Source organism: Salmo salar, chromosome 09 (assembly GCF_965601325.2).
Source record: "Salmo salar chromosome 09, fSalSal1, whole genome shotgun sequence".
NCBI classification, from domain to species: Eukaryota; Metazoa; Chordata; class Actinopteri; order Salmoniformes; family Salmonidae; genus Salmo; species Salmo salar.
This window is the reverse complement of record NC_138299.1, coordinates 101,573,954-101,587,594: the sequence shown is the minus strand read 5'-3', so window position 1 is coordinate 101,587,594 and position 13,641 is coordinate 101,573,954. Positions and strand designations below refer to the sequence as shown.

General features: G+C 40.0%; 1 protein-coding gene across 1 annotated transcript in view; it reads right to left on the bottom strand.

The window, feature by feature from the left end:
- Positions 1 to 13,641, bottom strand: part of LOC106612267 (protocadherin-11 X-linked) — a 198,485-nt gene that overhangs the window by 61,833 nt on the left and 123,011 nt on the right. Inside the window, exon 4 of the mRNA XM_082955522.1 lies at positions 12,696 to 12,755. Coding sequence (XP_082811648.1) covers positions 12,696 to 12,755 — 60 coding nt within the window. The remainder of the gene's footprint in view (positions 1 to 12,695; positions 12,756 to 13,641) is intronic.

The following is a 13,641-nucleotide window of genomic DNA, read 5'->3' as shown; positions in this document are numbered from 1 at the left end:
CCTATCAATTGATATCATCATTAACCTTTGTTGTGGGATTCATGGCACTGGGGAGGTGACATCTTTAGTTAAAAATGGAGGATAGCCGGCAGACTAGCAGGCCTCCAGAGGATTGGCTCAACCTCATAAACCATTATAGTAGGGACATTATGAGAGCAAAGCACTGCCTGAAATGACGTACAGAATACTAACCACATAAGCGCCTGTGAATTAACATGATCCCAACCCCATCTTTATATTATGTGGATAACGAAATTATGACTGTGCACTACAACACAATGCAATCAATTTAAAAATAATAATATCAAATAAAAAATATTGTCAATCACAGTCCCCTGCAGTCATCACACGCTCATAATATCTGCGTGTAGCGTGTTACATGTACAGTACGTTCAGAAAGTATTCATTATCCATTGATGTATTCCACATTTTGACGAGTTACAGCCTGACATCAAAATTGATTAAATACCCCATAATGTCAAAGTGAAAACATGTTTTTAGAAATTTGTGCAAATGCATTGAAAATTAAATACAGAATTATCTCATTTATATAAGTATTCACAACCCTGAGTCAATACTTTGTAGAAGTCTCTAAGAGCTTTCCACACCTCGATTTGCCCATTATTCTTAAAAAAAAAGAATAAAGCGCTGTAAAATTGCTTGTTGATCATTGCTAGATAACCATTTTCAGGTCTTGCCATAGATTTTCAAGACAATTTAAGTCAAAACTGTAACTAGGCCACTCAGGAACATTCACCGTCTTATTGGTAAGCAACTCCAGTGTAGATGTAGCCTTTAGGTTATTGTCATCTTCCATTGTCTGGTGGAAATCAAACTGAAACAGGTTTTCCTCTAGGATTTTGCCTGTACTTAGCTCCATTCTGTTTATTTTTTATCCTGAAAAACTCACCAGTCCTTAATGATTACAAGCATACCCATAACATGATGCAGCCACCACTATGCTTGAAAATATGGAGTGTGGTACTCAGTAATGTGTTGTATTGGATTTGCTCCAATCCTAACACTTTGTGTTCAGGATAATTTTTTTTATTGCTTTGCCACATTTTTTGCAGTATTACATTAGTACCTTGTTGCAAACAGGATGCATGTTTTGGAATATGTTTTATTTTGTACAGGCTTCCTTTTTTACACTCTGTCATTTAGGTTAGTATTGTGGAGTAACTACAATGTTGTTGATCCATCCTCGTTTTTCTCCTATCACAGCCATTAAAATCTCTCTAACTGTTTTAGTCACCATTGGCCTCATGGCCTCTTGGCCGAAATGAGCCGACTGTGTTTCCATGTGTATGTCTTCCTTTCCAGCATTGGCAAGCTGGCAGCGGAGCATAGCTCTACCTTTTGCCTTTTGACATGGACATGCTGTGTTCACTGGTGACAGCTGCTGCACAGGACCGGACCCAGAGGTCACAAATGACCTTTCAGACTGTCTTTTTTATTCTTCAGTCACACCACATATTTGTCATACGATGTCCACCGATGCAACCCGGAGCGCCACAATGGGACCACGGAGTGGGCACAGGGTGCTGTGAATATTCCTGCTTGTCCTGCAGGATCAACTTTACCTTAGATGAAGTGTGTGTGTGTGGTGTGTGTGTGTGTGTGTGTGTGTGTGTGTGTGTGTGTGTGTGTGTGTGTGTGTGTGTGTGTGTGTGTGTGTGTGTGTGTGTGTGTGTGTGATGTGTGTGTGTGTGTGTGTGTGTGTGTGTGTGTGTGTGCGTGTGTGCGTGTGTGTGTGTGTGCCTGTGTATGTTTGTGAGCACATGTGTGTTTCTGTTTTAAAGTATGTGCATGTGTGTTTGTGTGTACTTGTGTGTGTGAGTACGTGTGTGTATGTGTGTGTGTGTGTGTTTGTGTGTACATGCATGGGCATGTGAGTCTCCTAGGCCCCCTATGACTCCCATGGACTGCTGCTTTGGGTTTAACTCTAACCCTTCAGTTTAACTCTAACCCTAACCCTTCAGTTTAACTCTAACCCTAACCCTTCAGTTGAACTCTAACCCTAATCCTTCAGTTTAAATCTAACCCTAACCCTTCAGTTTAACTCTAACCCTAACCCTTCAGTTTAACTCTAACCCTAACCCTTCAGTTTAACTCTAACCCTAACCCTTCAATTTAACTCTAATCCTGACCTTTCAATTTAGCTCTAATCCTAATTCTAACCCTTCTGTTTAACTCTAATCCTGACCCTTCAATTGAGCTCTAATCCTAACCCTAACCCTTCAGTTTAACTCCAATCCTGACCCTTCAATTTAGCTCTAATCATAAACCTAACAATTCAGTTGAGCTCTAACCCTTCAGTTTAACTCTAACCCTAACCCATCAGTTTAACTCTAACCCTAACCCTTCAGCTTAGCTCTAACCCTAACCCTTCAGTTTAGCTCTAACCCTAACCCTTTAATATAGCTCTAATACTAACCATAACCCTTCAGTTTAGCTCTAACCTTAACCCTTCAGTTTAGCTCTAACCCTAACCCTTCAATTTAGATCTATTCCTAACCCTTCAGTTCAGCTCTAATACCAACCCTAACCCTTCAGTTTAGCTCCATAACTAACTCTTCAGTTTAACTCTAACACTAACCCTTCAGTTTAACTCTAATTCTAACCCTAACCTTTCAGTTTAGCTCCATCCCTAACCCTTCAGTTTAACTCTAATCCTAACCCTTCAGTTTGGCTCTAATACTAACCCTATCCCTTCAGTTCAGCTCTAATCCTAACCCTTCAGTTTAACTCTAATCCAAACCCTTCAGTTCAGCTCTAATACTAACCCTAACCCTTCAATTTATCTCTAATCCTAACACTTCAGGTTAAATCTATCCCTAATCCTAACCCTTCAGTTTAGCTCTAACACTAACCCTTCAGTTTAGCACTAAACCTAACCATTCATTTTATCTCTAATCCAAACCCTTCAGTTTAGCTCCATAACTAACCCTTCAGTTTAACTCTAACCCCAACCCTTCAGATGCACTCTAATCCTAATCCCAACCCTTCAATGTATCTCCATAACTAACCCTTCAGTTTAGCTCTAATACTAATCCTAACACTTCAGATTAGCTCTAATCCTAACCCTTCAGATTAGCTCTAACCCTAACCCTTCAATTTATCTCTAATCCTAACCCTTCGGGTTAAATCTATCCCTAATCCTAACCCTTCAGTTTAGCTCTAACACTAACCCTTCAGTTTTGCACTAAGCCTAACCATTCATTTTATCTCTAATCCAAACCCTTCAGTTTAACTCTAACCCTAACCCTTCAGTTCAACTCTAATCCTAATCCTAACCCTTCAGTTTAGCTCCATAACTAACCCTTCAGTTTAACTCTAACCCCAACCCTTCAGATGCACTCTAATCCTAATCCCAACCCTTCAATGTATCTCCATAACTAACCCTTCAGTTTAGCTAATACTAATTCTAACCCTTCTGTTTAACTCTAATCCTGACCCTTCAATTGAGCTCTAATCCTAACCCTAACCCTTCAGTTTAACTCCAATCCTGACCCTTCAATTTAGCTCTAATCATAAACCTAACAATTCAGTTGAGCTCTAACCCTTCAGTTTAACTCTAACCCTAACCCATCAGTTTAACTCTAACCCTAACCCTTCAGCTTAGTTCTAACCCTAACCCTTCAGTTTAGCTCTAACCCTAACCCTTTAATATAGCTCTAATACTAACCATAACCCTTCAGTTTAGCTCTAACCTTAACCCTTCAGTTTAGCTCTAACCCTAACCCTTCAATTTAGATCTATTCCTAACCCTTCAGTTCAGCTCTAATACCAACCCTAACCCTTCAGTTTAGCTCCATAACTAACTCTTCAGTTTAACTCTAACACTAACCCTTCAGTTTAACTCTAATTCTAACCCTAACATTTCAGTTTAGCTCCATCCCTAACCCTTCAGTTTAACTCTAATCCTAACCCTTCAGTTTGGCTCTAATACTAACCCTATCCCTTCAGTTCAGCTCTAATCCTAACCCTTCAGTTTAACTCTAATCCAAACCCTTCAGTTCAGCTCTAATACTAACCCTAACCCTTCAATTTATCTCTAATCCTAACCCTTCAGGTTAAATCTATCCCTAATCCTAACCCTTCAGTTTAGCTCTAACACTAACCCTTCAGTTTAGCACTAAACCTAACCATTCATTTTATCTCTAATCCAAACCCTTCAGTTTAGCTCCATAACTAACCCTTCAGTTTAACTCTAACCCCAACCCTTCAGATGCACTCTAATCCTAATCCCAACCCTTCAATGTATCTCCATAACTAACCCTTCAGTTTAGCTCTAATACTAATCCTAACACTTCAGATTAGCTCTAATCCTAACCCTTCAGATTAGCTCTAACCCTAACCCTTCAATTTATCTCTAATCCTAACCCTTCGGGTTAAATCTATCCCTAATCCTAACCCTTCAGTTTAGCTCTAACACTAACCCTTCAGTTTTGCACTAAACCTAACCATTCATTTTATCTCTAATCCAAACCCTTCAGTTTAACTCTAACCCTAACCCTTCAGTTCAACTCTAATCCTAATCCTAACCCTTCAGTTTAGCTCCATAACTAACCCTTCAGTTTAACTCTAACCCCAACCCTTCAGATGCACTCTAATCCTAATCCCAACCCTTCAATGTATCTCCATAACTAACCCTTCAGTTTAGCTAATACTAATCCTAACCCTTCAGATTAGATCTAATCCTAACCCTTCAGATTAGCTCTAATCCTAACCCTTCAGATTAGCTCTAACCCTAACCTTCAGATTAGCTCTAACCCTAACCCTTCAGTTTACCTCTTAACCTAATCCTTCAGTTTAGCTCAAATACTAAGCCTAACCCTTCAGTTTAGCTCCATAACTAACCCTTCAGTTTAGCTCTAACCCTAACCCTTCAGTATTGCTCCATAACTAACCCTTCAGTTTAACTCTAACCCCAACCCTTCAGATGCACTCTAATCCTAATCCCAACCCTTCAATGTATCTCCATAACTAACCCTTCAGTTTAGCTCTAAAACTAATCCTAACTCTTCAGATTAGCTCTAATCCTAACCCTTCAGATTAGCTCTAACCCTAACCCTTCAGTTTACCTCTTATCCTAATCCTTCAGTTTAGCTCAAATACTAAGCCTAACCCTTCAGTTTAGCTCTAATCCTAACCCTAACCCTTCAGTTTAGCTCTAATACTAACCCTAACCCTTCAGTTTAGTTCTAACCCTAACCCTTCAGTTTAGCTCTAATCCTAACCCTTCAGTTTAGAGCTAATCCTAACCCTTAAATTTAGCTCTAACCCTAACCCTAACCCTTCAGTTTAGCTCTAATCCTAACCCTTCGGTTGAGCTCTAATCCTAACCCTTCAGTTTAGCTCAAACCCTAACCCTTCAGTTTAGCTCTAATCCTAACCCTTTAGTTTAGCTCTATTCCTAAACCCTCAGTTTAGCTCTAATGCTAACCCATCAGTTTAACTCTGACCCTAACCAATCAGTTTAGCTCCATAATTAACCCTTCAGTTGAACTCTAATCCTAACCCTTCAGATTAACTCTAACCCTTCATTAACCCTAACCCTAACCCTTCAGTTTAACTCTAACCTAACCCTTTAGTTTAACTCTAACCCTAACCCTTCAGTTTAACTCTAATCCTAACCCTTCAGTTTAACTCTAACCTAACCCTTTAGTTTAACTCTAACCCTAACCCTTCAGTTTAACACTAATCCTAACCATTCAGTTTAACGCTAACACTAACCCTTGAGTTTAGCGTGGTAATTGCTGCATTACTAGCCCTGTTGTTTGGCTGCTGGAGGCATTGTATTTTATTATACTGTGTGAATCATCATTAAGAAGTGCTTATTCACCAGCAGGTTCCCCTGGCATCAAGACCCTGCCAACGGTTTATACATAGATGTGTTATACAGAGATTATGTATGGTGAATATCCCAAATTAGAAGAAACGTGTCTAATTCTACATGGCTTGTTCTTTGAGGTTTAGGCCGGGTATCTGCTGATTTTAACAGCTGATTTAAAAAGGGCTTCATAAAATGCATTTCATTTGATGAATTTATACCAGGATACTACTCCACTGTATGCTAAACAGATATAATTCTCTTGTATATTGTATAGTGGACTGGCCAAGCATGCTAGATAAATAATGTGTTAGCAGCATGGACACCAGGGTCACTCGGCATGTGTGCTATTGGAAAAAAACTGCGTGATATGACATCATGGAACGTGCCACCAAATTACCCTTTTCCCCTCGTAGTGCACTACTTTTGAACATAGCCCTAGGGAACCTGGTCAAAAGTAGAGCACTATATAGGTAATAGGGTGCTATTTGTGACGCTCATATGGTTTCATGAGGAGGGATGTTTAATAATTTTTGTTTGCCATAGTAATTTCATGAACCTGGCAGTGACAGGGTTGGGCATGATACCCCATACAGGGAGAGGTGGATGAACCAGTCCCCTTCCATCATCCCAACCATCTGCCATCTGCCTCCCCTGTTACACTATACACAAAATATGAACTAATTTCATTATTGAAGATTTAGTACAAAATACGTACTCATTTCATTATTTAATATTTACTGCCGAAAGGAGAAAAAAACTTGTTAAATTAGTGTTATTCAGAATCCTCTTGAGCTGTTCACAATATGTCTTACAATGTGCTTGCCTCTAGAAATATTATAGCTTCCCCCTCACCTTTCCCTTCTCAAAAACAGAGGAGGGGTTTCGCTGTTCAATTATTCACTGATAGACAGAGATTCTTTCTTTGAGTCTTTAGATTTTTACCAAGAAGACACCAAATGAAGAACATCAAAAAACTGTTTGTTGAGATTGAATAAGGGAGGGAGGGACTGGAGGACCATGCATTTAATGTGAGCAATTATTGTAGACGAACAATGTTCAGACCCCAGAGGATAGTCAGTAGTTTAACAATGTTCAGACCCCAGAGGATAGTCAGTAGTTTAACTATGTTCAGACCCCAGAGGATAGTCAGTAGTTTAACAATGTTCAGACCCCAGAGGATAGTCAGTAGTTTAACAATGTTCAGACCCCAGAGGATAGTCAGTAGTTTAACAATGTTCAGACCCCAGAGGATAGTCAGTAGTTTAACAATGTTCAGACCCCAGAGGATAGTCAGTAGTTTAACAATGTTCAGACCCCAGGGGATAGTCAGTAGTTTAACAATGTCCAGACCCCAGAGGATATCAGAATGTGATGTATGGCTTTTGGAGTACAATCACTATGGAAACCAGAAACCCTATTCCCTATTTAAAGTGCACTACTTTTAGTGCACTACCCCACAGGGCTCTGGTTAAAAGTAGTGCACTATGTAGGGAATATAGTGCCTTTTGGGACACGGAACCAAGTTTTTGCCACCCACTCGGACAGCCGTTAATCATCTTCTTTCCCTTTAGATACTGGCACTGCAGAATTTGGCCAATGTGTCAAGAAGCAATTATGTATACTTAGTGCTCTCTCCCACCCTCCCCTCCCCTCTCGAACACTCTTTATATAATCACAGTGCCGGAGAGCCATTTATCCTTCTCTCTCTCTCTCTCTCTCTCTCTCTCTCTCTCTCTCTCTCTCTCTCTCTCTCTCTCTCTCTCTCTCTCTCTCTCTCTCTCTCTCTCTCTCTCTCTCTCTCTCTCTCTCTCTCTCTCTCTCTCTCTCTCTCTCTCTCTCTCTCTCTCTCTCTCTCTCTCTCTCTCTCTCTCTCTCTCTCTCTCTCTGTTCATTTTTTGTATATTTTGGTTGACGGCCAGACACAACACAATGCAGGCTGAGGAAGTAAACAGGAATATCCTAAGCTTCAATATAATCAAGCGTTCCTTGTATCTAAATCACATTTTCTCTCATTGATTTCTTAGATATTCATTCTGTCACTGATTGACTGTTAATGACCATACTGGCCCTGCGTTCTGTACGCTCTGTGTTTAATGTTCTGTGAATCCGGATCACGGAGAATAATGTGACTGGACGAGACGAGAACATATGTTCCACTGGTATTGAGGCAATTGCAAATCTCCAAAGTGGCGTTGTTCGCTTCATTATATTTTACATCAGTCCAGATCAGCTGTTTTATAGAGTGAGGGCTGATGAGAGAGGCGACATGGGACATTGCAAACTCTTCCTAAAATCTCAAGGACAGTATATGCATGCAGATTATTCCTGGTGATATGCCACCCTTTTCCCTATATAGTGCACTACTTTTGACCAGGACCCATGGCACCCTATTCCCTATATAATGGCCAGAGACTTACACATAATATCTGTCCCAAATGACAACCTATTCCCTATAGTCAAGTCTCAAATATAGTCAAAAGTAGTGCACTACATAGGGAATAGGGTGCCATTTGAACTTCATGATGAGCGGTTACGGTTCAGGACCATGTGAAAGACGTGGCTGTGATTCCAGGACCATGTGAAGGACGTGGCTGTGATTCCAGGATCATGTGAAGGACGTGGCTGTGATTCCAGGACCATGTGAAGGACGTGGCTGTGATTCCAGGACCATGTGAAGGACGTGGCTGTGATTCCAGGACTATGTGAAGTATGTGGCTGTGATTCCAGGACCATGTGAAGGATGTGGCTGTGATTCCAGGACCATGTGAAGGACGTGGCTGTGATTCCAGGACCATGTGAAGGACGTGGCTGTGATTCCAGGACCATGTGAAGGACGTGGCTGTGATTCCAGGACCATGTGAAGGACGTGGCTGTGATTCCAGGACCATGTGAAGGATGTGGCTGTGATTCCAGTCTCGTTTTTTTTATGTCGAGTGACTCAGGACCAAGCTGATTGCAACGCTCATTATTTCCCAATGACAGGGACAGTATCGTGTTGTATTATTTACTGTCAAAAGCAGGTAGACACGCCACGATGTACAAGACACTCGGCAGCTTTCAACGGCTCAACAGTCACTTTAGAAAGCTGTCCGAGCATTAAAGGTGCAGACTGGGATTTGGGAACCTAGCTGTTCAATGGTCATTTCAATTTTACATTTTCACCATTGATTCTTGAAGAATATAAATTATTAGTACCCTGTGAGTATTTCACAACTGTCAGTAACTTTATCATAACTTTATCATAACCCATGATTTTACATTTTATTCCTCTGTTGTTTATAAAGTAAAAACAAATAAAGTATAGCTTCAGAATATATTTAAATCTACATATTGGATAGTCAGTCCTGTCAGTCCTTGCATCTAGAGTGCTGTCAATGAATTTGAGAGGTTTTACATTCCCTTAGCCCCACCCTCAGCTGTATACAGAAACTAGTGGCGAGCAAACATTTAGCTGTTTTTCCAATCCCAGATTGTAGCTTTTAGGCTGAAAAGAGGTATAGTTTCAGCTGAACCCATGATGACAGGCTGTCAGACTGCCCTCTCCACGGACTTTCTTTTAACCATGACTTAGGCTTCAAAGGAGGTTTTTAAACTCTTGACCGTGCCATTCAACCAGAAAAGGACATGGCCATTTTGACACTTTTTTCCCTAAGTGAACTGGAAGACGTGAGAGGATTTCACTACATAACACATTATCACGTTCACCAGTGGCAGAGTCAAGTGGAAAGTTAGTTCGATGTGTGATGATTACTTGAATAAGTCTGGAGGATGGGGGATTTATACTTTGCATAGCCAAGTGGGAAATCAATGAATACATTTGAAATTCTCACATCATGTCAAAAATGTGGTACTTCTAATTTGCATGTATAATGTGAGTAGTAATTCTTAATTATAACAAAATAAATAGAGTGGATGTCATTAATATAATTTAACAGGGAAAATAGAGTTTTTGCATTAGTTACACATCTCTCAGTGAACAAACGAAATCCAGCTTTACTACATATAGAAATATGGATATCAAATATTCTGTATTCTGACGCAATCGGTCTATACAGAGTAATATACTGTATCCTGAATAGGTCTATATAGAGTAATATACTGCATCCTGTATAGTTCTATTGTATCCTGTATAGGTCTATATAGAGTAATATATTGTATCCTGAATAGGGTTATACAGAGTAATATACTATATCCTGTATAGGTGTATATAGAGTAATATACTGTATCCTGTATAGGTCTATTTAAAGTAATATATATTATCCTGTATAGGTGTATACAGAGTAATATGGTGTATCCTGTATAGGTATATTTAAAGTAATATATTTTATCCTGTATAGGTGTATACAGAGTAATATAATGTATACTGTATACTGAATAGGTCAATTTAGAGTAATATACCGTATCCTGAATAGGTCTACACAGAGTAATATAATGTGTCCTGTATATGTGTGTACATAGTACTATACTGTATCCTGTATATGTGTATACAAATAAATATAATGTATACTTTATAGGTCTATACAGAGTAATATAATGTATACTTTATAGGTGCATACAGAGTAATATAATGTATACTTTATAGGTGCATACACAGTAACATTCTGTATTCAGAATAGGTTTATACAGAGTTGTGTACCCTCTCCTGTATAGGTGTAAACAGAGTAATATGCTGTATCCTGTATCGGTGTACACCGAGTAATATACTGTATCCTGTATAGGTGTAAATAGAGTAATATACTGTATCCTGTATAGGTGTAAACAGAGTAATATACTGTATCCTGTATAGGTGTATATAGAGTAATATACTGTATCCTGTAAATGTGTATATATAATAATATACTCTATCCTGTATCGGTCTATACAGAGTAATATACTGTATCCTGTATAGGTGTACAGTGAGGGGGAAAATGTATTTGATCCCCTGCTGATTTTGTACGTTTGCCCACTGACAAAGAAATTATCAGTCTATAACTTTAATGATAGGTTTATTTGAACAGTGAGAGACAGAATAACAACAAAAAAATCCAGAAAAACGCATGTCAAAAATGTTATAAAATGATTTGCATTTTAATGAGGGAAATAAGTATTAGACCCCCTCTCAATCAGAAAGATTTCTGGCTCCCAGGTGTCTTTTATACAGGTAACGAGCTGAGATTAGTAGCACACTCTTAAAGGGAGTGCTCCTAATCTCAGCTTGTCACCTGTATAAAAGACACCTGTCCACAGAAGCAATCAATCAATCAATCAGATTCCAAATGCTCCACCATGGCCAAGACCAAAGAGCTCTCCAAGGAAGCCAGCGACAAGATTGTAGACCTACACAAGGCTGGAATGGGCTACAAGACCATTGCCAAGCAGCTTGGTGAGAAGGTGACAACAGGTGGTGCGATTATTCGCAAATGGAAGAAAGACAAAAGAACTGTCAGTCGCCCTCGGCCTGGGGCTCCATGCAAGATCTCACCTCGTGGAATTGCAATGATCATGAGAACGGTGAGGAATCAGTCCAGAACTACACGGGGGGATCTTGTCAATGATCTCAAGGCAGCTGGGACCATAGTCACCAAGAAAACAATTGGTAACACACTACGCCGTGAAGGACTGAAATCCTGCAGCGCCAGCAAGGTCCCCCTGCTCAAGAAAGCACATATACATGCCCGTCTGAAGTTTGCCAATGAATATCTGAATGATTCAGAGGACAACTGGGTGAAAGTGTTGTGGTCAGATGAGACCAAAATGGAGCTCTTTGGCATCAACTCAACTCGCCGTGTTTGGAGGAGGAGGAATGCTGCCTATGACCCCAAGAACACCATTCCCACCATCAAACATGGAGGTCAAAACATTATGCTTTGGGGGTGTTTCTCTGCTAAGGGGACAGGACAACTTCACCACATCCAAGGGACGATGGATGGGGCCATGTACCGTCAAATCTTGGGTGAGAACCTCCTTCCCTCAGCCAGGGCATTGAAAATGGGTCGTGGATGGGTATTCCAGCATTACAATGACCCAAAACACACGGCCAAGGCAACAAAGGAGTGGCTCAAGAAGAAGCACATTAAGGTCCTTGAGTGGCCTAGCCAGTCTCCAGACCTTAATCCCATAGAAAATCTGTGGAGGGAGCTGAAGGTTCGAGTTGCCAAACGTCAGCCTCGAAACCTTAATGACTTGGAGAAGATCTGCAAAGAGGAGTGGGACAAAATCCCTCCTGAGATGTGTGCAAACCTGGTTGCCAACTACAAGAAACGTCTGACCTCTGTGATTGCCAACAAGGGTTTTGCCATCAAGTACTAAGTCATGTTTTGCAGAGGGGTCAAATACTTATTTCCCTCATTAAAATGCTAATCATTTTCTAACATTTTTGGCATGCGTTTTTCTGGATTTGTTTGTTGTTATTCTGTCTCTCACTGTTCAAATAAACCTATCATTAAAGTTATAGACTGATCATTTCTTTGTCTGTGGGCAAACGTACAAAATCAGCAGGGGATCAAATACTTTTTTCCCTCACTGTATGTAGAGTAATATAGTGTATCCTGTATCGGTCTATATTGAGTAATATACTGTATCCTGTATAGGTTTATATAGAGTAATATACTGTATCCTATAGTAATATACTGTATCCTGTATAGGTGTATATAGAGTAATATACTGTATCCTGTATTGGTCTATATAGAGTAATATACTGTGTCCTTGAGTAATATACTGTATCCTATACTAATATACTGTATCCTATAGTAATATACTGTAACCTGTATTGGTCTATATAGAATAATATACTGTGTACTGTTATAATATAATGTATGCTGTACAGGTGTATATAGAGTAATATACTGTATCCTGTATAGGTCTAGAGAGAGCTTACCTTATGGGGACACGTGGATGCATCTGAGTTCAAGGACTTTTCCGGTGTCTGGCCCTGATTCTACAAGATAGAAAAGCACATTATCAGAAACATGCTTACTGTGGAAAGCCATTTCCAACACAACACCATTTGTGACAGTAGGTTGTCCGTCCCAAATGGCACCCTTTTTTCCCTTAATAGTGCACTTCTTTTGACCAAGACCTTTAAGAACAGTGTGCCATTTGGGACAAACATAGATGCAGCTTATTTTCTCTCCCTTATTCTCTGGACCATACAGAGTTTACGTGACCCTACTACATCAACAGGTAGGTTTTTAGCCGTTTCATAATTCAAGAATAAAACTGCACTCTTGGCTGTAGATGTTTATCTTGAAAATATAATCTTGATTTGCTTTCACAGAGTATAATAACGGGTTTTTTTTTGTTGCTTTTTTGCTTTTTTTGCTTTCTGGAAAGATTACAAACCTTCTTTAGCAGTCAGATGAGTTCACATAACATATGGACCTACTACTTACAACACAGACCTTACAGTCAGATGACCTTACAGTCTTCTTTCTAATACAGCGATGCATCATTCAGATGCAAAAAAAAAAAAATGCATTAAAATAATCCGCTATGGTATGTCGTCAAGCCAACAACAGATGGTCCTGCTGTTTGTGTGATTATGCCGAGATCGCTCAAGTGTTTGCATACACACAATTTTTCCAGGGAAACGTATTCCTTTTCACGCGCAACAGGGAATGTTTGAGCCTAACAATGACTAATAACAGGGGGAATGAACAGGCTCACATGGAATGGAGAGGGGCTTTACAGCCCCCCCCCCCCCCCCCCCCCCGAAACCTTAACTAGCTACTTCAGGAGACCACATTGATTCCAAGTAGGTGTCAGCCATTAGCCCCTCATATTCAATTATGTTACCGGGGGTACCGCCTAATACTCCCTGACAC